The sequence below is a fragment of the Penicillium crustosum genome (assembly GCF_028827405.1).
Source record: "Penicillium crustosum strain IBT 35664 chromosome Unknown utg000001l_segment0_segment0, whole genome shotgun sequence".
Lineage (NCBI taxonomy): Eukaryota > Fungi > Ascomycota > Eurotiomycetes > Eurotiales > Aspergillaceae > Penicillium > Penicillium crustosum.
The window spans coordinates 6,372,305-6,396,286 of record NW_026623122.1 but is presented as its reverse complement, the minus strand read 5'-3'; the positions used below and the strand labels follow the sequence as shown (position 1 = coordinate 6,396,286).

At 48.6% G+C, this 23,982-nt stretch overlaps 12 protein-coding genes across 12 annotated transcripts; 4 read left to right on the top strand and 8 right to left on the bottom strand.

Moving 5' to 3' along the window:
* Nucleotides 1-44: 44 nt before the first annotated feature.
* Nucleotides 45-1,535, top strand: N7487_002416 (uncharacterized protein; the record flags this gene model as incomplete). The annotated part of the gene is made up of 1 exon (XM_056870163.1): nucleotides 45-1,535. One exon carries the CDS (start codon nucleotides 45-47, stop codon nucleotides 1,533-1,535), a length of 1,491 nt encoding a protein of 496 aa, XP_056734947.1.
* Nucleotides 1,536-2,030: 495 nt separating this feature from the next.
* On the bottom strand, nucleotides 2,031-3,847 carry N7487_002415 (copper fist DNA-binding domain-containing protein; the record flags this gene model as incomplete). Its single annotated transcript, XM_056870162.1, has 3 exons — nucleotides 2,031-3,541; nucleotides 3,600-3,760; nucleotides 3,813-3,847. The coding sequence occupies 3 exons, from the start codon at nucleotides 3,845-3,847 to the stop codon at nucleotides 2,031-2,033; spliced, it is 1,707 nt and encodes a 568-aa protein (XP_056734946.1).
* A 571-nt stretch (nucleotides 3,848-4,418) lies between these two features.
* N7487_002414 (putative mitochondrial outer membrane protein (Sam35)) lies at nucleotides 4,419-5,426 on the top strand (the record flags this gene model as incomplete). Its single annotated transcript, XM_056870161.1, has 3 exons — nucleotides 4,419-4,655; nucleotides 4,729-4,968; nucleotides 5,031-5,426. The coding sequence occupies 3 exons, from the start codon at nucleotides 4,419-4,421 to the stop codon at nucleotides 5,424-5,426; spliced, it is 873 nt and encodes a 290-aa protein (XP_056734945.1).
* A 369-nt stretch (nucleotides 5,427-5,795) lies between these two features.
* Nucleotides 5,796-6,535, bottom strand: N7487_002413 (uncharacterized protein; the record flags this gene model as incomplete). Its single annotated transcript, XM_056870160.1, has 2 exons — nucleotides 5,796-6,269; nucleotides 6,437-6,535. The coding sequence occupies 2 exons, from the start codon at nucleotides 6,533-6,535 to the stop codon at nucleotides 5,796-5,798; spliced, it is 573 nt and encodes a 190-aa protein (XP_056734944.1).
* Nucleotides 6,536-7,254: 719 nt separating this feature from the next.
* N7487_002412 (cell division control protein 14) lies at nucleotides 7,255-8,172 on the bottom strand (the record flags this gene model as incomplete). The annotated part of the gene is made up of 2 exons (XM_056870159.1): nucleotides 7,255-7,871; nucleotides 7,929-8,172. 2 exons carry the CDS (start codon nucleotides 8,170-8,172, stop codon nucleotides 7,255-7,257), a joined length of 861 nt encoding a protein of 286 aa, XP_056734943.1.
* Nucleotides 8,173-9,021: 849 nt separating this feature from the next.
* N7487_002411 (FPP/GGPP synthase family protein) lies at nucleotides 9,022-10,209 on the top strand (the record flags this gene model as incomplete). The annotated part of the gene is made up of 2 exons (XM_056870158.1): nucleotides 9,022-9,383; nucleotides 9,459-10,209. The coding sequence occupies 2 exons, from the start codon at nucleotides 9,022-9,024 to the stop codon at nucleotides 10,207-10,209; spliced, it is 1,113 nt and encodes a 370-aa protein (XP_056734942.1).
* A 342-nt stretch (nucleotides 10,210-10,551) lies between these two features.
* On the bottom strand, nucleotides 10,552-11,579 carry N7487_002410 (Smr domain-containing protein). The gene is made up of 4 exons (XM_056870157.1): nucleotides 11,528-11,579; nucleotides 11,374-11,474; nucleotides 11,033-11,283; nucleotides 10,552-10,957 (listed from the first exon to the last, which is right to left on the bottom strand). Exons 1-4 carry the CDS (start codon nucleotides 11,559-11,561, stop codon nucleotides 10,612-10,614), a joined length of 732 nt encoding a protein of 243 aa, XP_056734941.1. The 5' UTR covers nucleotides 11,562-11,579; the 3' UTR covers nucleotides 10,552-10,611.
* Nucleotides 11,580-13,365: 1,786 nt separating this feature from the next.
* Nucleotides 13,366-15,173, top strand: gpaA (guanine nucleotide-binding protein subunit alpha gpaA). Its single transcript, XM_056870156.1, has 5 exons — nucleotides 13,366-13,496; nucleotides 13,721-13,926; nucleotides 13,983-14,325; nucleotides 14,383-14,939; nucleotides 14,993-15,173. Exons 2-5 carry the CDS (start codon nucleotides 13,809-13,811, stop codon nucleotides 15,034-15,036), a joined length of 1,062 nt encoding a protein of 353 aa, XP_056734940.1. The 5' UTR covers nucleotides 13,366-13,496; nucleotides 13,721-13,808; the 3' UTR covers nucleotides 15,037-15,173.
* Nucleotides 15,174-15,791: 618 nt separating this feature from the next.
* N7487_002408 (uncharacterized protein) lies at nucleotides 15,792-16,871 on the bottom strand (the record flags this gene model as incomplete). The annotated part of the gene is made up of 2 exons (XM_056870155.1): nucleotides 15,792-16,619; nucleotides 16,716-16,871. The coding sequence occupies 2 exons, from the start codon at nucleotides 16,869-16,871 to the stop codon at nucleotides 15,792-15,794; spliced, it is 984 nt and encodes a 327-aa protein (XP_056734939.1).
* A 215-nt stretch (nucleotides 16,872-17,086) lies between these two features.
* On the bottom strand, nucleotides 17,087-17,704 carry N7487_002407 (uncharacterized protein; the record flags this gene model as incomplete). The annotated part of the gene is made up of 4 exons (XM_056870154.1): nucleotides 17,087-17,144; nucleotides 17,181-17,343; nucleotides 17,388-17,511; nucleotides 17,543-17,704. 4 exons carry the CDS (start codon nucleotides 17,702-17,704, stop codon nucleotides 17,087-17,089), a joined length of 507 nt encoding a protein of 168 aa, XP_056734938.1.
* Nucleotides 17,705-19,603: 1,899 nt separating this feature from the next.
* Nucleotides 19,604-20,113, bottom strand: N7487_002406 (uncharacterized protein; the record flags this gene model as incomplete). The annotated part of the gene is made up of 1 exon (XM_056870153.1): nucleotides 19,604-20,113. The coding sequence occupies one exon, from the start codon at nucleotides 20,111-20,113 to the stop codon at nucleotides 19,604-19,606; it is 510 nt and encodes a 169-aa protein (XP_056734937.1).
* Nucleotides 20,114-21,637: 1,524 nt separating this feature from the next.
* On the bottom strand, nucleotides 21,638-23,553 carry N7487_002405 (acyl--CoA ligase; the record flags this gene model as incomplete). The annotated part of the gene is made up of 4 exons (XM_056870152.1): nucleotides 21,638-21,866; nucleotides 21,951-22,054; nucleotides 22,119-22,404; nucleotides 22,499-23,553. The coding sequence occupies 4 exons, from the start codon at nucleotides 23,551-23,553 to the stop codon at nucleotides 21,638-21,640; spliced, it is 1,674 nt and encodes a 557-aa protein (XP_056734936.1).
* Between the last annotated feature and the right edge of the window lie 429 nt (nucleotides 23,554-23,982).

Below are 23,982 nucleotides of genomic sequence, written 5' to 3'. Positions count from 1 at the left end.
GAGGCTTGGTATTGACCCCTTTGACAGCCATACACTCTGATTTCATGGCAATCGATGTTTCCCAACTTCCGGACATCACCGGCTTGCTTGTCAGGCCAGATAATCCTCCACGACAGGATGTAGAAGGAATGGATTACTCACGATGTGTGGCTCTATACAACTACCTGGTTCAATATGCTTGGCTCGCCGAAGGGCGTCCACTGGCAAATCTGAATGGCAACAACACCAACTTTTTCACGGTCCACGGTGCTGAAGCTGAGGCTCTTCGCCCAAGACTGGATCCGTCGGTGGTGACTTTCCTTGACAATGCTATAATACCTCCTTGGGAAGGTTTTGGCGAAACGCCACTCTCTATCTTCGCATCGGGACTCAATGGGCCTCAATCACTTTTTGCGGAAGTTGAAGCTGATCTTGAAGACCAGCCGGTTGACAGCATGCTGCGCTTGTGCTATGTGGCCTTGTCAACCAATGACAGTAATGGGGGTGTTATCTACCACCAACGCCACCATCGCGTCGCGATCTTCATGCATACTGATGACTGGGGCTTCGGGTTTCCAGTTAAGGATCATCCAGACGTTTGGAACCCATTCGAGACAGTGCTCTCACACTGGATCGACCTGATCCATATTGGAAAAGTCGTGGCTGCGCCTCATGAAGAGCCAGCGCTATTCGAGTTCGAGAAGATCGGGCCCTGGGAGTGGCGGCCCTATAGCGAAGCCCAGGTTACTACGTGTGTCGACGCGTGGGATCGGATGTGTCAGGCCATCGAGACGCGCATCTCGCAGCTTCCAACCCCACCATTACTGATCAGCCCCGATTCCGGGACTAATACGGATAATCTAGAGCCACTAGTCGCATTAAGCGTCCTAGACGCCGCCTCGATGCTCGATCCTTGCTTTGCACGTTCGTTTCTGTCACGTGCGAGACGACCCTCGTTCCAATACATCGCTCCAGGTCTTCTCCTACCCCCGGCTGACTTATCTGGGTTTGTGTCGTCACAGAAATTCACCGCATTGCCCCTTTCCCAGTATACCGTACCGCCAGTATGCCTTTTCCCTGCCGACACCGGAGACCAGCGTCCTATCGAGCTCACGAGATTTACAAGTCCATGGGTATTAATGGAGGATTTCTATTCATCGTCTACCGATACGCATACACCGTCTCGTATCTCTGCGGGTCTATATAGTACAGCGGTGGATAGAAAATGGGATGACATGGTCGAGGATGGATTTCAGCTGTTTCTCCCGTTTACCGTCAATGCTGGCTATGGCAGGAAGGTAGGCGCACGAAAAAGCGATGGGGAGCTTGTTGATAGGGACAGGTTCTCGGAACTCTTTCAGCATGGGTTCAAGCCTTTCGGTGGTAACTACTACCGCCCTCAGCGGCTGGAGCGTTTGTTGGATTGTTGGCGCAAGCTGGTTGAAGATGGCGTCTGGTCTGTTGGGCCGGATGGGGTAGAAGGTACAATCGATACCTTCAAAGATGCTGAGACGGAGAATCGTTGGAGGGATTACTATATCCCTCCCACGTGGTAGATTATCCCAATTCCATGCCGCCTTCAATCCGGAGACTATTTTTGCGCTCTATTCTGTGGGGATGAACCAGGTAGTCATCCTACACATGAATGATCTGAGCATGAGCACTGGTCTGAGCCCGTGCTGACATCTACTCAGTGAGCCTAAGCCTGAGCGCCCTCATAAAAGCGGCGGCAGCTCAAATAGGAAAGCCCCAACCGCCAGGGAAAGTATTGGTGCATACATACATACCCTGGTTCTAGTTGAGTCACATTCAAAAGCAAGGATGCATAAAACACTACAAAGGGTAATAAGGAAAATACAATTGGGATAGTGGGAACATTCAGCCCAGCAGATTACATTCAAACAGGCAATCTATTACTGTGGCCGTCTAGAGCAGAGATTCTAGATAGGGTATCATAGGAGATCATAAATCATGCAGATCAAAAACGGGGCGGGAGAAAAAAAAAAGAGGAGAGAAAGAAAATAGTAAAAAATCATCAAGCCGTAGATCATCTAGATCATGGAAGTCTCGAGTGTACGCGGACTCAGACAGGGTATAGACACGTTGTCTAGTACCGGGATCCGCGAGGTCTGAGACGTAGCGGAATTTGTGTGGGGGACATGGGGAACATGGCGTGAAGGTTGAGTTTGTTTGTCCGCTGTGTTAGAAATGGGGTGCTCGGGGATGTCCAGAGAAAGACCATTATGGCCGCTATGTGTGAGACAGCCAACACAGCTGCAGTCGCTACCGCATTGGCAGCTGCCCGTCATATCAGAACAGGCGCTTGGTAGCCCAACTGGGTATTCCAGGGTGTAGTACTCCGAAGGATGCATCAACTGCTGGTTCAGATGGTGGTTTCCCGGCAGAGGGGAGGAGTAACCGCTGGGTAGGGTTGAATTTGGGTCCGAGTAGCCATCAAATGGAATCGGCTGGAAGCCATGGTCCATTGAAGGAGTGTTTTGCATAAAGTAAGAGAATGTGGTCGAGGGTGTGCCTCCCTGGTAAGGTGAGGCTTGATAAGGGTTGATGGCGTCCGGATTCTTGTCATCGCCATTAGAGGTGATGATCGCACCCATCTCTTGGACATGCTTCCGGGTTGTGGTATTGAATGGATGAGCAGCGCAGCCAAGGCACTGACAATCTTCTCCACAGCGACAGTCATGACAAGAGTCACCGCCTGATGGGGCATTGTAGGAAGGCTCGAGATTGTTGAGCATGTACGGGCCCATAGATGGCTGCGTGATTCCAAGACCGTTCATCGGGTTTGAGTACGCCATGGAAGGTGGCGACGTAACACCGAGTGGCATCCCTATTTGGGACATTTGGGGCTGAGACTGTGGTAGCATCATTCCCGTGTACCCATTATGGAGGCTTGGGTGCTGGGGATGTGCTTGGTGCATAGCGGAATGCATGTAGTCTCCTGGCGTGGGAATTGAGGAATTCTGCCATGGGGACATTTGAGGCATGGGGAACTGCATGTAACTCTGGTCATCCCAAGCAATAGGCTGTTGGAATTGCTGCTGGTTGGCCTCTGGGTACATGGCTAGATTTGTCGTGGAAGGACGAGACCCTCCGCAGCAAGATCCACCATTCTGAGCCGGAGCAGCAGCCGCAGGAGGAGCTGGAGTCGGGGTAGGTGCCTTCTGCTTTTGCTTTTGAGAGCAGCAGCTTGATACTTGGGGAGACTGCGAGTCTTTCCTGGTGGTTTCTATGGGTGATGGCGCCTTTTGGTTTTGCGTAGACACAGTGGGAGATGTGTGTGAACCCTCTGACATGAGCTGTGAAGAGAAGTCGGAAACCAAATTCGACGCTCCATCCTCGAGCTTGACCTTGCCTGGCATATTTTCTAATGCCCGCGCTATGTTTTCGGGTGCTGCTTGCATAGTACTTTGTCTTCTTCCAGACTTCTGGACTTTTCCTGGAGCTGGTGAGGATGTAGAAACCATGGAGGGTGGGGGTGACTGAGTTGAATCACCGGCATCCATGGGAACTTTATAGAGCGGACGACATAAGCATGATGAGCCTAGGGCAAGTCAGTACAACGCAAACATATGTGTGGTAGTTTGGTGACAAAGGTATACCTTTCGGAATGCGGACCATCACGGCATATGTCTTCTGGCAGCTGCAAGTTCCTTTCGGGTGGGGACATTTTGCAAGAGGACGCCCAGCTTTGGGTACTTTCATCATGAGTCGATCGAAGTGCTGGCATTTTGACGATCGGTGACCTCGAATGCATGGTTCACTGGTGTAACTCTTTAGCCCGGTTTCATTGTCAATGTACGATATATTCCTACCAGGACCACTTGGCGCCTTCTTCATCAAGAGGCATATTGGCAAAAAGGTATGTATGATTCGGTCGAAGTTAAGGTGAAACGCAAGATTGATTCGTAATAGCGCAACCGTGAGTCGCAGAACCCCAACGGCTAGTCGATACCCCGCGCATGCAATCGCCCGTTTCCGCTAGGACCATCAGACGCCTCGTATTTTGCGACAAACTAAGCCATATGTATACCCGTATTGTCAGAATGTCGTTCGCGAGAGCAGATCAGAGTGGAAGGTGGAGTCGAGACGGAGCGAAGTGGAGGTTTAGATTTCTTCAACGATGGCGGGAGAGACCGGGCTGATGTGATCGCAACACCAACACCACAGGATATGAAATAAGCACTAAGAGATCGAGTCCATATGATCCGAATAGTTCATAGATCACAGCAAGTTCAGGCTATTCCCAAGTAAAGACGGTAAAAAAGGCGGAAAAAAGGTGCGGGGAGGACGGTACCTGGCTAGTATTAGGTAAGGCCATACCTGCCTGTTCGGGCTTGGCGCGTCGGAATTGTTTCGATGACGGCACTTGGGGACACTTTTGGACGTTGGCGACATTTGGAAAGTTTCATACCGCCACAATGCCACCCAAAGGCGCCGATGGCCCTCCAGAAGAGTCCAATGCTAGTCCATTCTTTACTGTCCCCGCTCCCATCAAGCGCCTCTTCGACAAGTTCCCGTTGACTACCTATCCCGCCAACGAGATCCCTCAACGCCTTCGACCGCACGACAATGTTAACCAGCTCTACGTGTTCACCGACGCATCTGGTGTACGACATGGGCGACCTTCATTCAATCCTCAATGTCTTAAATGGCAGGTTCGTGCCATCTCACATGCAAGGACGCGTATAGCCGTCCCTGTCGGAACCATACTGATCGGCCTGGCTTTAGGCATACTTGAAATTCGTCGGGATTGACTTTGAGATCACTTCATCCAACAACCATGCATCGCCGAATGGTTCCCTGCCTTTCCTCCTACCCTCTCTACCTGCAGACTCCTCGCGTCCAATCCCTTCACACAAGATCCAAAAGTGGGCGATTGAACAAGTTCACTGCGAGGAGGAACAACAATTGAACCTGCGGTTCGAGGTTTACGCCTCGCTTTTGGACAACCGGATACGCAGCGCTTGGGTAGGCACATTATTCTATCAGAAACGAAACGCAGGCTCGAAGGAACTGACTGATGTGTCTAGTTATACATGCTTTACCTAGACAGTGAGAACTTCGACGCCGTCGCACGCCGACTCTACGTGAATCCCACAACCTCAAACTCGGCCGTGCGCGCCGCTCTGGCCCACCAGCTTCAGCAGGCCGCGCGCGATGAGCTCCTCAAGACATCGCGCTACATCGACGCCGCTGCCCTAGAAAGCGATGCAGGTAACGCATTCGAAGCACTATCCACCTTACTCGGCGAAGACGAGCACTTCTTCGGCCGGCCAAACCCAGGCCTCTTCGATGCCAGCGTCTTCGCCTACACGCAATTGATCCTGGACGACACCCTGGGCTGGAAACGTAACCGGCTGGGACAACTGCTCAAAGAGCATCCCAATCTTGTACAACACCGCGACAGACTACTGAAATTCTTCTGAATGTATAACAACAAACCATGGCGTTGGATGCGGTCTCATTATTTAGATAAAAAAATAATATCTCTCCTGTTTTACCTCTTAACAAAACAAACCCCAAACCAAACCCTAACCCCAATCCACTTCTTCGCCCTCGCCCCCAAAACATCCCCCAATTCCTCATTAACCCCCTAACAACCACTCCATCCGCACCCGCACCAACAATCTCCTCAACCTCAAACCCAGCCTGAGCAGCAGCATCCAAAACATCAGGAATAGCATGACAATAACTCGTAGGCCGAACCTTAACCCCCCTCTCATCCGTAAACCCCGCCTGACTCCTCATCCCCATCTCAGCATGCATATTCGTGACAAGCAAATATGCACCGGACCTCATAATCCCCGCAGCAGCAGCAAAAACCGCTCTAGCGGGATATGTTCCAGAACCAGCGTAGATATCACACCAACAGCACCGGATCCCTTCAACGAACACGGAAGTTGTGTCTTTGATAGCTCGGGTTGAAGGAGGTCAAGAATACCAAGCTCAAGATCCGTCTGCACTGCGCTTTTAGTCGCAAACTCACGTGTCGCAGTCCGCGCTACGTCTAGCATCCCGCGTGAGGCATCCAGTCCGATTACAGAGAAGGAAGTGGCTTTGTTGGCCGTGCTTAGCGTGGAAAGAAGTTGGATTGTGTTGCGGCCGGTGCCGCAGCCTAGGTCTACTAGGCTAGGGCGGATTTCCTTGGTCTCTGTCTCTGGTGGGCTTGGTTGGAAGCGCTTGCTTACCCTGTCGATGAATTGGGGTAGTAGAGTGCGCATTTCGATTGTGTCGAGGCGTTGGAGGAAGTTGCCATCTGTATCGTACACCTGTTTTATGTTAGTTTAGGTATATAGCATATAGCATATGGTATATATAAGTTAAATGGTTATATGAACAGCCTGTGTTGGTTACATTGTGCCACGGTATAACTAGATTATAATAGGTAAGATCTATGTGATGGATGAGAAATATGAAATGGAATATAGACACTCACCTCTGCCCATTTATCGTATGCTTCTACCGTGTCAATATATTGCGTTTGTTGTGAAGGTCCAGAAGCCTTTGTAGCCAACAATTCCTGGATTGTCGCCATTTTGGGAGGAGGTGATTGTACCATGGAACGACTCTAGATTTCAGTGGGTGTGCGGGGATATATAGAACTCGTGTTCCACGCTAATACTAGACTTTTCTCCACTTTGAACGTCGAACTTGAAGTATATAACAGAGTCTGCACTGCATTGACTCATACCTGAACTGTGACTCATTTATATAAATTCTGATCTAGATCATATAGAGATATCACACCGAGAATAACCGAGAAAGCTGATAGCCTTAAAAAACCGAGTCTACGAAGGCTAAGCCTATACTGGGAAGTAGCATTACAAAGAAATGTTGGTGATCATCAGGGATATATGACAGCTGGTTTGGTCACAGAGAAGAATCGTACACATTCATGTCACCATTAAAGAGACATAAGGAAAACGATAATGAAACAAAGCCCGGGGAAAGGGCGCACTAGATAGGTTGACAAAGTTCCAGGATTGGAATAAAAGATAAAGAGAGCTCAAAAGACAGGCCAAAAGAGGGCGAGACATCAGTCCAGGGAATCGCATAATTGCCGTACCGGACGGAACATAAGTCAAACGCTCGTGAAGAAGAGGAAAAGAGGTCAGGAGAAGGGAAGATAGAAAAAGGGGGGAGAGGAAAGGAAAGAGAAAAAAGCCAAATAATCGCAGCGGACATCGCGCATATCTGGTCATCGAACAGTGAGTGAGTCAATCATCGCTAGTCAATCATCGCTAGTCAAGTCATTCAGTAAACCGTCGCTCCGAACGGAGCCGTTTCCTTCAGGTCCTCTACGAGGTCCTCGACGTTATTGAGATACCTCCCCAGAAGAGCCTGCTTCTCGTCCGTCGTACGGGTATCCCGGTTCGTTTTACTCGCAGCATTTGCCGCGGCGGAGTGCGCACTGCGCGAGAACGGGGCAGAGGAGAGTTTGCTGGGGCTGCGCTGCAGACCTGGCGGGGGAGACATCGGTGCCGGGGTCATGGCCTCGGGCATCAGATAGAAGTAGAGGAATTCGACGAGTTTGAGCTTGACTTCGCGGGAGGTGGCGCGCTGCTTGAAGAGTGATGTGACGGTGAGGAGGCCATCGAGGTCCTCGAATGTGCGTGTGTTTGACGGGCAGTCCAGTAGGGCAGTGACGAGTGTGAGAAGGGTGGCTGATTGCACGGCTGGGCAGTTGATCGGGTCGAGGAGGTCGAGGAGGAGGTTCATGTAAATTTCGCGGGCGAAGAGGGTGCGCGAGCCGCGATGGAGGAGGAGGGCGCCTTGGATTAGATCCAGTGTGCAGACGATCAGCATGTCGTTTGTGCCGTTACTTCCTCGCCCCAGAAGGTGTTCGAGGCAGGATACTAGGCGCATCGCAACTGAAGGATACTGTTAGCGCGCAGACCCCAGTTGCAATAGAAATTTCCGAGACATACTATTCCATTGAAAGCTTTCCTGCAATTTGGAAAATTCCCGAAAGGCCGGATCATCTCGCAACTCTGACAAGGTCTTTGGCACGGGCTGGGTATCGGGGGAGCGTGATCTCCGGTCCAAGACGGGCTTAGGTTTGGATAGACATATCTGTGCCAGTAGTCCCTCGACCTGGCGTAATCCTTTGCGGATCTTGCTGGGCTCGTATGAGGAGAGGTAATCGAACGAATGGGCTAATAGAGCCTCCATTGATAAATCAGATGTGAAAAAGTGAGCTATTCAACTCGAAAAAAAGAAAAGCAGTGAACATTCTTTAAAACCAAAGGTCAAAAAAGAAAGTGGAGAAGGTCCGTGTTGTCCGTGTGTTGTTCGGGTTGGGTGGATGAGGTCAGTTGGGCCCTTCCAAGGTTTCGTAGTAAATAAAGGGCGGTTGCCCCAGGCAACTGGCCAATAACCAGGGAACTCATCACATTAGAGAACTCTTAGCTCGACCTTAGATCGACCCCTGGCGTTAATCAGGTTCAGCTTTAATGTTAATTATAGTACAACATAGTAGTGTAGAAGCCCTAAATACATATATATAATAGTCTACACCGTATGTTGACCTCTTTTTCACCCTACATAGTACTCCGTTGCTATAGTGAACCCTTTGTATCTGATATCGAATTATTGAACAATTCATTTGTTAATCCCTACCTCCCCCCATGACCTATCATAACATCATATTCCCTTTTGCTAATCAAATTGACCTATCTCATTTGTCAATCCTCTATTATCCCTGCCAGGTGTCAGGTGTCAGGTGGCTCAGCCTCCGATTAGTCATGGACCTCGGTATCCATGGATCCCAAGTCCAGGCGTCATACCTCCATACTATACTATGTACGGAGTATATCATGATAACTTGAATGATACCTTTTACAACATGATATAGTGTCATTGTACACGTACGAATATATCTTCCAAGGTTGTAAAAGTGCCGCTGATGTCATCTATCTATACATATCGCGTAACTCCGGACTTACACGTAGCTCCGGAGGTCCTTAGCTCCACACGTCTTTCTGCCGCCTACCGAACCCCTCCATCCCCCCATCCACAATCATGAGCTCACCACCCTTCCAACCACCAAGCCCTGTTCCTCCTCGGACAAGCTCAGCTAATGCAACAAATGGCACCGGGAGCCCTTCTCACCGACGCAACCTGTCGGTGACAGGTGAAGAGCCGACGAGAACCGGACATCGCCGCAACAAGTCCAGTGTGGACGGCACCAAGTACAAGGATGGAACATGGTCATCAAATAATGATAAGATCCTTATGGGTCCATACGACTACGTGCACGAGCAACCAGGGAAAGATATTCGGCGACAACTGATACACGCCTTTAACGCTTGGCTGCAGGTCCCGCCGGCGAGCCTGGCGGTCATCACCAAAGTTGTAACGATGCTGCATACATCGTCGCTGTTGTGAGTTTGCACCCTCCACACCGCCTCCCTCCTTTCTCCCACTCCATATGCTGATGCTGACCGCGTGCGTCCCAGAATCGATGATGTCGAAGACAACTCCGTCCTCCGCCGGGGCATTCCCGTTGCACACAACATCTTCGGAACAGCGCAGACAATCAACTCCGCAAACTACGTATATTTCCTCGCCCTGCAAGAACTACAGCAGCTCAAAAACCCAACCGCAATCGATATCTACGTACAAGAGATGCTGAACCTGCACCGTGGCCAGGGAATGGACCTTTTCTGGCGCGACACGCTGACTTGTCCGACGGAAGACGAGTACCTGGAAATGGTCGGAAATAAAACGGGCGGGCTCTTCCGCCTCGCGGTGAAGCTCATGCAGGCCGAGAGTACAACAGGCAAGGACTGCGTTGCCTTGGTCAATGTCATGGGCTTGATTTTCCAGATCTGCGACGATTACCTCAACCTGTCGAACACGGTGTACACGGAAAACAAGGGATTCTGCGAGGATCTCACCGAGGGGAAATTCTCCTTCCCGATCATTCATAGCATTCGCTCGAACCCGTCTAATCGCCAGCTGATTAATATTCTGAAGCAAAATACCAAGGAAGCGGAGGTTAAGCGCTATGCCGTGCAGTACATGAAGAATACGGGCAGCTTTGCGCACACCAGTCGAGTTGTTGCGGATCTGCGAGATCAGGCGTTTGCATTAATTGAGAAGATCGATGCTACGCCGAAGATCAATGGATCTGGCGATGGGCAGATGGTGCGTGCTATTGTGGAAAAGATCGTGGAGTCGACGCTGTCGGATCCCAATGCACGCTAGCTGTTTATTTGTTCTTTTGGTATGATTTTGTGGAGGTCGTGTATTTGTTGGATATACCCAGTTCCAGTTATGTTGTTTTCAAAGTTGGTTATGTAGCTACGAGCGTTCACGATGATATGATTTACGTTTATATGCGCCCGGAGCGCAAAGTACTCAATAGCATGAAAGTAAATGGTAGCTCCATCAGAAGCAATGCTCATGTTCATATAAGGGTATAACCACATCCTTGTCATCATGAGTTGTGTCGGGACTGAACCCAAACTCAAGGTCGTATGTGGATGATAGATGGTCTAGAAACGAGAAACTCAAAGCGCAAAATGTCACCAACATCGGACAACCAAGATCTGTCCACAAACACAGCTATGCATCTATGTATATGTCCCAAACACCAAAAATACAAGCTCACATAACCACACAGCAAGCCTTCTCGAGCTTGCGCAGAACCTTGGGCAGAAGCTTCTTGGCAAGCTCCTCCAGCTCGTCCGGCTGTTGTTGTCCTTGTTGCTGTCCATGCTGTTGCTGCTGGTGTCCTTGCTGGTGTCCCTGTTGGTGTCCAGGGTACCCAGATGAGCCGCCCTGGTGACCGGACGAGGGAGGCATAACAGCCTCACCACCAGTCAAGTTCACGTAGATGCGACCAGCGTTCTCCTCAGTGGCATACTGCAGCCCCAACTCACGGCACACCTGCTCGACGCGGGGCTTGATTTTCTGGATGTGGTTCGCGGAGTGGTTTCCCTTGCCGACGATACTATGGCGCGAAGCTGTGTTAGTCGCGTTGAGTCCAGCGCACAATCCTCTCCCAGCGATTTATTCTACCACTTACACATGAAGGTGATTCTGCCCATGCGCCTTGGCATACTTGATCCGCTCTTCCAGGATCTCCTCAGCCTCCTCAACGAACTGCCCGTGCAGATCAATGGTGTCTGCCTCGACGCGCCCGTTGGCATTGTTCTCGCGGAAGATAAACTCAGACGCTTGTCTGTTATACTCCTCCATCTTGCGGCCGTGTGCCTTTCCCTCCTCGGAGAGCTGCTTGGCGGCGGCGCCATCGCCGCTCGAGTAGGCCTCCTTGGACTGGCGAGAGTGTTAGCGTTGCTGGAATTACTAGAAAAGCGCTTGCAATTGCGATTATAACCGAGCGATTGGAATTAGGTGGTCGCATACCCGGCTGAAACATTGTCCGCGCTTGGAGGCTTCCTGGCGCGCGAGGTCGCGGAGCCGATCGTACTCCGCCTCGGCGTCGCTGCTGTTGTCGTGGTTGAAGGCTAGTGTTGTTAGCGATTGGTAATGGCCATGACAGAATTGACACATTACATACCCCGAGGGCCCATGTGGGACATTTCGTGCGACATGATTGCGATGATAAGAATGGGGAAAGGGAAGGGTGTGTACCTTCTTAAGGTGGGGAATACCCGTAAAAATCAGATCGATCGGGTTCCTTGGGTCTTGCAAGGTTTATTTTTTTGCCCCGATCGCTGGAACCAAGATTTTCGCCCCATTGGGATTCATATTGTGGGTTGGAATATTAGAACAGACATCGAGAGTAGGTGTGTAGATGGGAATGAATATAATAATATGTTATATGATTACGGAGTATATTAACTATGAATCAATCCACGATTTAATGGGCCAGATGGGTGTGGATAAACCTTTGGAAATGATCTACGCAGTTTGTCACAATCATCCAACCCTGGAGCTTCAGGTAATTTATTCTTGTATGGAGTGGTAATAGGTATATTTAGATGGGTTAGTAATCACACATACATAGTACCATCCACTTGGGACTTTCGACCCAGGGAAACTTCCAGACTACCAAATTCAGAGTTCAGGGCTCGCATTTAGACGCCAAACTAGAGCCGCGGACTTCAATAGTCTCCATTGCCACGAGGCAATAGTGGAGTCCAGTATCGTCTCACACAAATTGGCCGCAGAAAACGGCTAGAGGCACTAGCCAGTGGGTCATTTAGTGTAGAACTTCAGGGGACAACCTTGGGACACGACTGGAAAGAGGAAATCCGCTATCTTGCACTTTTTTTTTTCACCGATGTCGACATTGGCCTGTGTTGACCGATCTTCTTTTGAATCACTTAATACACGGAGTAGTCTTGTTGGATCTACCACGGAATAGAGGTAATGAGTACTAACATTCAAGATGTGACAGTCAGTGTCTCGCCATTCTCGCATAGTAGTCGCTCGCTTAGATGGACTATGGGCTCCACTGGGTATAAAACGGAGGATCCACGGATGTGCCGACTGTGTCAGGAACCTGTCGGGTTATCCGTACTATTGTAACTCAAAGAAGTTTCAAGGAAGTTTCAAGGAAGTCTCAAAGAACCAGACATGGATGCATGGAATGAGGCGCATACTAGTCTGATTGGGTAGGAGCACTGGCTTTTTGCTTTGTTTCTTTGTCTTCCTCAGACTGAAATCATCCGAGACGAGGTACTGCTGAGGTCAGGTCAGACGTCAGACTTTATGGAACGTCCATGTGGGGAGTAAACTGTACGACATATTGGATGTTGTACGGAGTACATAGTTGGTTTTGTCAGGGGTTCCCTACCCATACTCCTAAAGGAGCTACGATTACTTCCAACGTTGCTGTTGTTTCCAACATTGGATCTTCAAATGTGATTCGCGTTGCGGTTTGATATGCTAGTTTTCCTCTCCACAAGATCTGCACGCCTCCAGGAGTCCACCGACATCTTTATGTTGTATACATACGAAGTATTTATGTATGGTCTATTCTGCAGTATACATATGAAGGGCTGACTGTCTGAATCAGAATGTTCCATAGATGCATTTGTATACGGAGTATAAATACTTGAAACTAGAATCTGTACCGATGCAATGGCAATAGAATACCACAAACCAGCCAATACAATAGCAAAAAAAAAAAAAAAAGCAAAAGGGGCTGAATGGGCCCCTGTTCAAGTCCCCACACCGCCCAATCAGCTGACTCCATCTGCCGGGTGGTATTGTTTTGTATTCGGTATTTGGTGTAATCAATACGCAAGATCCAGTAAGCAGGCAGTTTCCCTAATCACCCGCCATTGTCTGGTGAATCGATGTGGTAATATCACCGTATCCCCTTTCTCTGCTGAAACTTTCCCAATTTCCCCCTCAGTCTTGCCCCTTACCTTTCAGTTGTATCTCTCTCTTCTCTCTCTTCTTTGCCCAGATTGGATTCTATTCGAATTCTTCTGATTCTTCCTTTCTTTTCGTTTCTTTCATTTTTTGTCATTTTCGCTGGTTTGTCCTTCGTTTTTGCACTGCAAAAGCACGTTCAGGTGGGTACCCTTTTTTTCCCCTTGGATTTGTCAATTGGTTTATTTGCTGTTAAATTCGGTGCCGACTCCTTGCATGGGGATGCTTACACCAATTCTGAAACGCCGTCTGCCTCTGCTCAGCGATGCTTGTACCACCTATGCAACGCCCCCCTCGAGCCCATCAATGCAATATTTCCTCGGATGAAATTATTCCAGCTTGCTGACAGATGATCCGACTTGGACAGCCCCTGTAACAGACTTCCGAATATTCCTCCACGAAGAACCCTTTCTCATCCACTTTTACACCGTTAATTGCGACTTAATCCCGTCAAGATGGGTTGCGGAATGAGTACCGAGGATAAGGAGGGGAAGGCGCGGAACGAGGAGATTGAGAACCAGCTCAAGCGCGACAAAATGATGCAAAGAAATGAGATCAAGATGTTGCTCCTCGGTATGATTTGGTGACCCCTGATGGAAATACCGGCGGATGGCTGACTTGGAATACAGGAGCCGGAGAGTCGGGCAAGTCCACGATCCTGAAGCAGATGAAGCTTATCCACGAGGGTGGATACTCCCGCGACGAGCGTGAATCATTCAAGGAAATCATCTACAGCAACACCGTCCAGTCGATGCGGGTCATTCTCGAGGCCATGGAATCGCTCGAACTTCCCCTGGAGGATGCGCGCCACGAGTACCACGTGCAGACCATCTTCATGCAGCCCGCTCAGATCGAGGGTGACAGCATCCCCCCCGAGGTTGGAAACGCCATTGGCCAACTTTGGCGCGATACTGGTGTTCAGGAGTGCTTCAAGCGCTCCCGCGAATATCAGCTGAACGACTCTGCCAAGTAGTGAGTAGTGACCGCTCGTCTGTCGCATTGCGATGCAACTAACCTGTTTCCTCTTAGCTACTTCGATTCTATTGAGCGCATTGCCCAGCCCGACTACCTCCCCACCGACCAGGATGTCCTCCGTTCCCGTGTCAAGACTACCGGTATCACCGAGACCACATTCATTATTGGTGACCTTACATACCGCATGTTCGACGTTGGTGGTCAACGATCCGAGCGCAAGAAGTGGATTCACTGCTTCGAGAACGTCACCACCATTCTGTTCCTCGTTGCCATCTCTGAGTACGATCAGCTGCTCTTCGAAGACGAGACTGTCAACCGTATGCAAGAAGCCTTGACTCTGTTCGACTCTATCTGCAACTCCCGATGGTTCGTCAAGACCTCGATCATTCTCTTCCTCAACAAGATCGATCGCTTCAAGGAGAAGCTCCCCGTCAGCCCGATGAAGAACTACTTCCCCGATTATGAGGGCGGTGCCGACTACGCCGCGGCTTGCGACTACATCCTCAACCGATTCGTTTCCCTGAACCAGGCCGAACAAAAGCAGATCTACACGCACTTCACCTGCGCTACTGATACCACCCAGATTAGATTCGTGATGGCAGCAGTGAACGGTAAGCTTAGCCATCCCATCCTTCGTGCACAACACTTGTCTAACATTTCACAGATATCATCATCCAAGAGAACCTCCGTCTCTGCGGTTTGATCTAATGAACCTATCGTTTGGTGACGAAGTGTGTGGAACCTAGATCGCATGTTTTTATTAACCGGGGCTGATCGGATCTGGTCGAAAAGCCTCGTTTCAAGATCCCGGCGTTGATTCTCTTTTGCGTTTCGTTTTTTTTTTTTCTATTCTCCATTTGCTCATGTTCTAATTTTCCCCGCCATTGACACGATCTCTAGCCGGTTTTGTGTTTTTCTTTTGTCACTCCTGATATCCACTGCAGAAAACAAGGAGTGTTTCCCTCCCTTCTTTTTTCTCTTTTCCTATCTCCTTTCACAATTTTTTTTACCCTTCTGATTTGAATGCTGGATATCCTATCATCTCTCTCCCCCCATTTCTTGTTTATGTATGTAACCATATCGTCTCCCCCAGCATTTTCCTTGGTCTTGCGTCCGTTGGAAGCCAAGAGCGTCCATTTGGGCATTGGGCACGGGGAAATGGCAGGATCCGCGGATTTGAATGTTTCCTTCTCATGTGTCATGCCAGGTCGGTCGTTGGGTTATTTCAGAGTTCAAGGATTGACTCTCAAGGTTCTGACTCTTAATTCCATACTGTTTCTATACCCTCGATGTGTATTATATTCGTATGCTCCCAGTTGTAGATATCGATAATAACCTTGTGATTTGTAGAGAGTTATAGACAGTTAATCTATGCAGCGCGAAACATGGGTATTGACGCATAAAGATAGAATCAACTATCACAGACAGAAAGTATTAAGAGAGCGGCATCCTATGACAGCCTCTCAAAACCTCAATTTCGGCCCAACGTAAACAATCAGAATAGCAACAACCCATAATCCGAAAATCCACGCATACAGCATCATCCGCCCCCACAGCCCCTTCCCCTCCGTCATCTTGCGCAACATCCCCATTCTCTTCCCCGCCGCTTCCATCGTGGTACTCGTACGATCGATACCCGACACCGCGCGATCCAAAGCAGACTTCTCCCCCTCCAGCGTCGCCTGGAAGCTCTGCGAGGAGGACTTCAATTGCGAAGCGAGCGTTAGAAGCGAGCTAGTAAGATCTTCCTGTTCCATTCTGTGGGTGCTCAGTTCAGCTTCTGTTTCAGAAAGCTTGTTCGTATTGCTTCCCGTCGCAGCTGCTTTTTCAGTGGATGATGGCGGCGCGGGGTGGGCTGTGTGGCGGTTTCGGAGGGTTGGGAGCGCTGGTGGGTTTGTTGATGAGGGTGTGGGTGTTGGTGTTGTTGTAGTGGCTGTTGTGGATGTAATGGTTTGCTGCGCTTCGTTCGTTTCCTTTACTTCTCGTTGCGAATCTGATGGTTGCGTCGGTGTCTGCTGGTCTTTCGGTTGGGATACTGGTGAGATAGCTTTCTCGGCGACGGGCTTGGAGAACAGCTCCTTCCATTCGTCATCGATGTCGTCGGTCTCATCCTCTTCATCTTCCTTTGCTTCGGCTTTAGCGTCTTCTTCGTCGAGAATGGTCTGTATACGCTTCAAGAGCTGTTTGTCGCGCGTGATCTCGGATTGTGCTTCGTGTTTGCGGTCGAGGGGTTTTATTTGTGGGAGGGAGCGCTCGAGTTGGGTGAGGAGTGAGCGGGCGTATTCAACATTCTGTGGCATTGGTTAAACTTGAGGTTCTTATATATTTGTCCTTTGGAAGTATGCCCTTTGAAAGTAAAGCCTTGGGAGGGTGGAGTAAATGCTTACCTTGTTCACGCGCATACGCTGGTATTCTGATTGTTGGAATGAGCGCCGGTCTGTCCCCGGGGAGAGGAGATTGTGCTCGAGTCTGGTGAATAGGCGGGCGACATTGAGAAGGGCGAGATCTGGAGAACCTTCAGTGGGGAATGCGGTTACGGCCATGGCTGTGACTGGGGATTGGAAAAGAGAGCTGTTTGTAGATTGAAGATGTGGCATCGATGTAGAGGGCGGTTTCGAGATGACTCAGCATTGGCACAGGTCCACGGGTGGGGAACAAGTGGATCGCCTGGACTTTAACTACAATTCATATAACAATTCATCTAACTAAGGAGTACATAGAAGTATGTCCCGTCTACTATTACCTGCTTGCCCAGTCCTCAGTCTCCAATTTTAACGGTAATATATTCAGTTCCAATCCCAGGAGATAGGATATTACTGGTTTATAATCTAGGGTAGTTAGTAAATACTCACTCTTTCGAGGTTCCAATGTTAAGGGTAGGTACTTTTCCTTTGTTCACATAGTTAGAGTCTCCCAGAACAACACAGCTATTTAGCGCTGCTCTTAGAGCTGCAACAATAAGTGAGTGGGTCCCTAAAATATTGGGCTGGTATTTGAACTCCTCAAGAGTGGTATCTAGTTATTCTAAGGCGATAGTGCTGTCGTCGATCACGTCCTACATTTTCCGGAAGCACTGAGAGGAAGCGACACTAGGAAGATGATAAGCATGAAGCTAATAGCAATCATGTTGTTTGGTGAAACTTCTTGGGTAAAGGCTTGTACGGTAAGATTAACCTTATAGCCCTAGATATATATCATTTATAGAAAATATAACGGACCATTGGGGGAATTTAGGGGTGTTGTGAGACTTCTCAGGTGGTATAACCTCGGCTTCGAAGAGACTAGAGATGTGCGTGTTATCTCCATTGACAAGGTTGAGAATGTGATAGCTCCAATAGGTGCCTTGAAGAATATTCCCAGGCGCAAGTGACAACATAGTCCGAATCAAAGGATTTCTTTCGGCAGAGGAAGCCGGACGGATGAGATATATTGGGAAATATGCATGGAATAACAAGTGTGGGGAAATAGCAGGCTCATATGTATAAGTGGATTGCTCGAAGCACAAACAGAGCGCGAAATATAATTAAAAAAAATACTAGATGATCGATAATTGGAGGATGCCACCAAGGCGTGGTCCCCGTCCACAATTGCGGGGCTGTGTACGAGGCTATCTACTCCGCCACTAGGCTAAAAGTACATCATATACGAAGTACAAACTTTATAGTATTTATATTTTATGCCTGCATGTTCTATGGATCTCTAGATAGCAATATATGGTATATTGTCACAAGTGTGACGAGAAGCCTAGAACTCCCTAGTTATCTGATACTTGGATTGCCTATCCTATAATACCCTTCCGATTCATATTACTGTCTCCAATTCGATTTATTGGCTATTGATTTTCTTCTTTTACACATCACTTGACGATTACAATGTCATTTGGTTTCTCTATTGGAGACATTGTTCTCTGCAGCCAAATTACCTATCGGTTATTTACTGCCGCGACCACAGGTCGAAAGAATACACCACGCGATCTACGAGAACTTGAAGGTGTTTTATTCGGCTTGAATTGCTCCTTGAGTCAGTTGCAAAAAGCTTCGTTGGTTATATCGTCCCGAAACTTCAATACTCTCGTCCATGATGCTACCGATGTTTCGCAACAATTAGGGCTTATGGTCCGCTCGTGTCTCTAAACCCTTGGGCACCTCGAAAGCGCCACAGATAAATACCGAGCAACAGTTACCACGCCTTCATTGATATTGCATGGTGGGCACAAAGTCAAGTTTCTGCACTCCTGGCAATTCACTATTCAAGTCAAAACACAATGGCGGCGAATCCTGTGGGATCTCCGGGGCTAGTCTTTGAGCCAATACTGACGGAAGCTCGAGTCGCATCTTGGTTCCATCAATCTTCTCCTAAATACACTCATATGGTACGTCGTGTATGTAATCACCACTTAGACCTCCTGTCGCTCATGTATTCTAGGTCCGCCACCGATCGCATCGAACAAGACGGCATGCGTCAGGGAAGAAGGATTGAAGAATTACTACATCAAGCATCACACTTCAACAACGCACTATTTTACCGGATACCGAAAACAAGTCGGGCCGCACCGAATAGTTCATTTGAGCTTTCTCGTGGTTCCTCATCGAGCGTATCAACGATGCTTGAGTCGGTTCCATCAAGGCCTAGACCTAGACTGGATCAGGTTTCTGCAGGTGTATATTTTAAGGGAAGTCAGCAGGGCCATGCAGGTTTCTCCAACGGGATAAGAGCTTAATCATCAGGCTTGACCGCATGGGGTTTTCTGCAGAAATGTCGAGCTTGCAGGATGACATGTCTCGACAAAACGGTCTCACTTGCGATGGAGTCATGGCGTTACCTTGTGATTTATATAGCCAGTTGATCATGTATAATTCAATATTTATACCAAAGGCCAGGAATTTTGAAGATATTCTTCAAACTACAACAGCAGATAATTGCCGGGTTGGACCTTGCAATATATATCATAACCATAATACTCGTCATATTCATATGCATTGCTGAACATGTGCTCAGCAAGATAAACGTATCTGCCTCCCAGAGCAATAAACAGATGACCCAAGCCCACGCTTTTCTAAGGAAAGACATTATTCGTGAAAACGTGAAGACCCACATAAAGGGAGGGAATAAGAAAGAAAGGCGTAAAAAATGGCATAACAAAAGACAACAAAAAAAAAAAAAACCATAACAGAATCAAATAACCCCAGGCCGAGACAGCAAAAAAACAAAAAAAAGAAGACCCCCAATTCCGATAAATGAAGGGAATGAATAAACCTGTAAAACAGGCGTCCAACTACCTATACTCCACAACAACGCGCTTCCAACTCCGCACTCCCTCATCATCCTCATCGCACATTTGCTGGATCGTTTCGTTGCGCTTTTGCACCTCTTCGCCCGCATCAGAAGAAGCCTCTAAAGATGTAGGACTACTCGCTGTCGCCGCTAATCTCCCACTTTGCTGCTCTCTAGCCTGCGCCGCGAGGGCTCCACTGCTTGGCAGGAGGCAGGTATGCGATAAAGGTTGCAGGATATCGCAAGCAGATGGAGGGCGCGAGGCCGATGGGACGATATTTCCTTTCTCCATGATAGACTGGAGCCAGAAGTCTTGGACTTTCTCTTGGTTGAATCCAGATGTAGGAATGATGTTTGTTTGTCTCCGACGACGATATTTGATATACCGGTGGATGAAGATGAGACCGAGAAGAGAAAAGCTGACCAGGGTGGTCACGGGTAAAAAGAACCCTGCAGTTGACTGCAGGAGCTCACGAGACAGACAGTTGTATGTTTGTTCTGCAGTGTGCATAACTTGGTTTTGGGTGGTTGGATAGCGTCCACCACTCGCGAAAGATTAAGTTGAAACTGCCTCCCCTGTAGAACGGGGGGGAAACAGCTCAACTTAAGACTGGGCGTGTGGGGAAGTGAATCTAGGCTAGATGAGAAGGATTTTAGCGAGTCAAAGATACGAGTATTGAATCGAGACTATGAGCGGACTTGGCGGAGAGGAGACAAGCGGCGAGTAGAAGGAACTAGTGGGACGGTGTGCAGGGGGCGGGCTTTTTTAGTTCATATATAAGAGCTAGAGATCGAATATTACAGAGTTGTATATCCTAAATAGGCTATGGGTGGGGAAGGGGGGGGGTGGGTGATGATCGAAGGTGATCCCTGAAGCACCGGGATATATCTGCAAGATAGGGCTTCTGCCGTACATGTGAGAAGAAAAAAAATTTCAAAATACCGAACCCGAGAACCGGGGTTTCTAAAGTGGCAAATCAGACATGATAGATCGAAAAGCCAAACCGAATACAAAAATACAAGACAGAAAGATTCGAAAGAAAAACATTTGAAGAATGTCTTTGCCTCATCTCCGTACTCCGTAGTCTTGACCAGTATACAAAGTACTCTATAGACAGGAAAAATGTGGATAATTTCAGGCCAGCCAGCCTTAGACTCCACTCAGCTTACCTTTTACACGCCACCGTTTAGCATTTTCTTTGTTCCTATTAGGATAGATCCCATTCTCATGGAATGTTCCAAGGTTTAACCAATGCCGAATTATTGGAGTTGATTAACGCCCGGAGAAAACAGCCATGTGCTGTCGATCATGACAAATGTACTCCGTACTCCGTATTCCGTATGTACGTACGTCTCATCGAGGTCGCCTTTGGCTTTCAGCTGGCGCCTGCATGGGTCCCCCGCGCTAAGCCATTTCATACATCGAATCACAATGCAGCATGTCCGGCTCGGCTATTATAGTGGGTTTACACTAAACCATGCGAATAAAGTCCAACCCCCGTTAAAAATGTAAGGATCGTCGAAGAGCAAATCCTTCGAATTAACGGGGGGGGGTTGTAAAGAACTGAGGGTCTTGCCCAGCCCTGGAGGTACCCAGGTGGCAGTTTGGGAGTTATGTAATAAGCCCAGGTGCCATGTTTATATTACATAATCATAACGCCAGCAGAAAAGGGCGGACTTGGCCACTAGAATTAATAAACCACGTGGGCGGTAGATCTAAAAAAAACAACTCTAATTCTTTACTTATACTGAGGTTGAATGGCCAAATAATGGAATAACCTAGGAGGGTAAATTCTTCCCAGTTACAAAGAAGTGGAGTCCATTTTAACGGGAATTTGCCTGTACAAAGTAGTTAATGATCTATGTTTTACCCCTTTGGTCTCATCTTATGCCTTAAGGCCTAAAGTGGGTCGAATGATCGCCCTGACTGGCCCGATTTCTTGGGTCTGCAAATCAGAGAAACAGTACGAATAATAAGATGCGATGTGAATGATCATGAATGATATACTGGTAAGAAAAGTAATATAAACATAGTCTAGAGTTTGGCGGTGACACTCTTCAGCTCCTCTTTGGCCTGCTCACGCAATTTCATACGAAGGATCTTCCCTGATGGATTCTTCGGGATCTCATCGAGGAATACAACCCCGCCGGTAATCCGCTTGAACGCGGAGACCTTGTTGTCTAAGAAATGCGCGATCTCGTTGGCAGTGGCGAATTGGCCAGATCTAAGCACCACATATGCGCGAGGACGCTCATCGTTATTGCTAATTTGGTTTTAGAATAATCCAAAATAGGGTGATCCATGAATCCAAAAAAAAAAGAAAAAGAAAAAGAAAAAAAAGACTTACATGACAACTCCGATCACTGCGACATCTGAGATCGCTGGATGTTCAAGTAAAAGAGCCTCCAACTCGGCGGGCGCCACCTGGTTGCCTTTGACTTTGATTAATTCCTGTTCTCTCGTTAGTTTGTTCTTTTGAAATAAAACAAAAATAAATAATAAAAATAGAATATACCTTCATTCGATCCACCACATGGATTTTGCCCTCGTCATCCACAAACGCAATATCCCCCGTCAGAAGCCAACCATCCACCGTCTTAGTCTCTTTCGTGGCCTTCTCATTACGCCAGTAGCCCTTCATCACATTCGGAGCTCGAACCCACAACTCGCCACGGCAATTCCGCTCTATCACCTCTGATCCATCTAACATAATCTTCGCCTCACAATTGGCATTGAGCTCACCGACAGATGCGGAGGTACTAGTTTCAGTAGGAACCCATCCTGTAACCGAACAAGTCGCCCTAGAGGATAGAAAGATGAGTTTAGTTCCCAAAGATTGGAATAGATCAGAAAATAGATTAGAAAAAAGAAAAGAAAAAAAAAAAAGAAACTCACTCAGTCATGCCCCATCCCTGTTTAATATTAATCTTCCCAGGAGGCCACAACCTCTCAACCTCCTCACAAACCTCCCTCCCCAACGGCGCAGCACCACTCCCAACCAACTCAACACTACTCAAATCATAATTCTTGACAGCAGGATGCTTCGCCAACGCAACAACAACCGGCGGCACGAGAATAAAATCCGTAATCCGGAATTTCTGCGTATACTCCAACATCTTAACAAACTCAAACTTCGGCATCACATACACCGGCGTCGCACGGTACAGCGCAGCCGCAATGAAGATATTCTGCGCCATCGCGTGGTACATAGGCAAGAAACATAACCAGCGCGAGCGCTCCAGACGAGCCTTGTAATTCGGATGCAGACTTGCCGTATGACAGTACTGGAGCATATTAGCAACGTAGTTCTTGTGTGAGATCTCAACGCCCTTGGGACGACCCGTTGTCCCGCTTGAGTAATTGAGAGCGAGTGTGCGCGACGACAAGGCTGGTGTATTCAGCTCATCCCAGACAAAGGCGCTGCCTTCTTCTTCTGAAGCGACGAGGTCGCTCCAGTATGCGCAGCCGTTTTGCGGGGCTGTGGCGCCGTCGTAGATGGAGCTGTCGTAGGCGAAGATGCGGGTTGTGGGGAGATTGGCTTGCTTGGCTGCTTCGAGACCTGTTTCTAGACTGTTGCGCGCGCAGAGGAGGTATGTGGCGCCGCTGTCGTGGAGTTGGTAGGCCAGTTCCCGGGCTACGAAGGTTGGGTTTGCGCCGGTGAAGATTCCGCCGGCCATTATCACGCCCAGGAAGACTACGGGGAAGAAGAGGTCGTTGCCTGAGAAGAGGAGGACGCGGTCTCCCGGTTGGAGTCCCGATTTGCGTAGGCCGGCGGCGAACCGCTGGCTCCAGAGGCGGAGATCATGGGTGGTGAGGTAGTGGGTTTCTGGGCGGGCTGCTTCGAGGTAGCTCTTGTGGGTTTTAGAGAGAGGGGCTGTGGGGGATTTGAGGAGAAGAGAGGCTAGATGGGTGTCTGGGATGTCGATTGTCCAGCGGGATTTATACGGCATGTTGGGGATATGATAGGTGATGCTTTAATGGTATTGATACGTGAGGAGAAAAAATGGACCTAGAGGAATATGATGGCAAAGGCTTCATATAAGTAAAGAATAGATCTATGGACGGTCCAATTCTGCACAATTCCCCTGTCTCCTTCAGAGTTCACAATGCATCTCCCCGCATTGTCGGTTATATGCATATGTAAGTTTTGCGGGGAACTTGACAAGCCCGAGCCTCGGTCTTCACAGTGTACGGGGTAATAGATCAGTCATCGAATTAGTGTGCGGAGCTGATACATAAAGGCTAATAACGAGTGGTTAATGCCTTGGACTGCGCCGTAATAGGTATTCTCCATCCATGGATGGTTGGGGTATGGCATAGTGGATGTGATAAAACTAGGCCATATCCCAGAATTAACGACCCAAAAGAATAAAAGGACT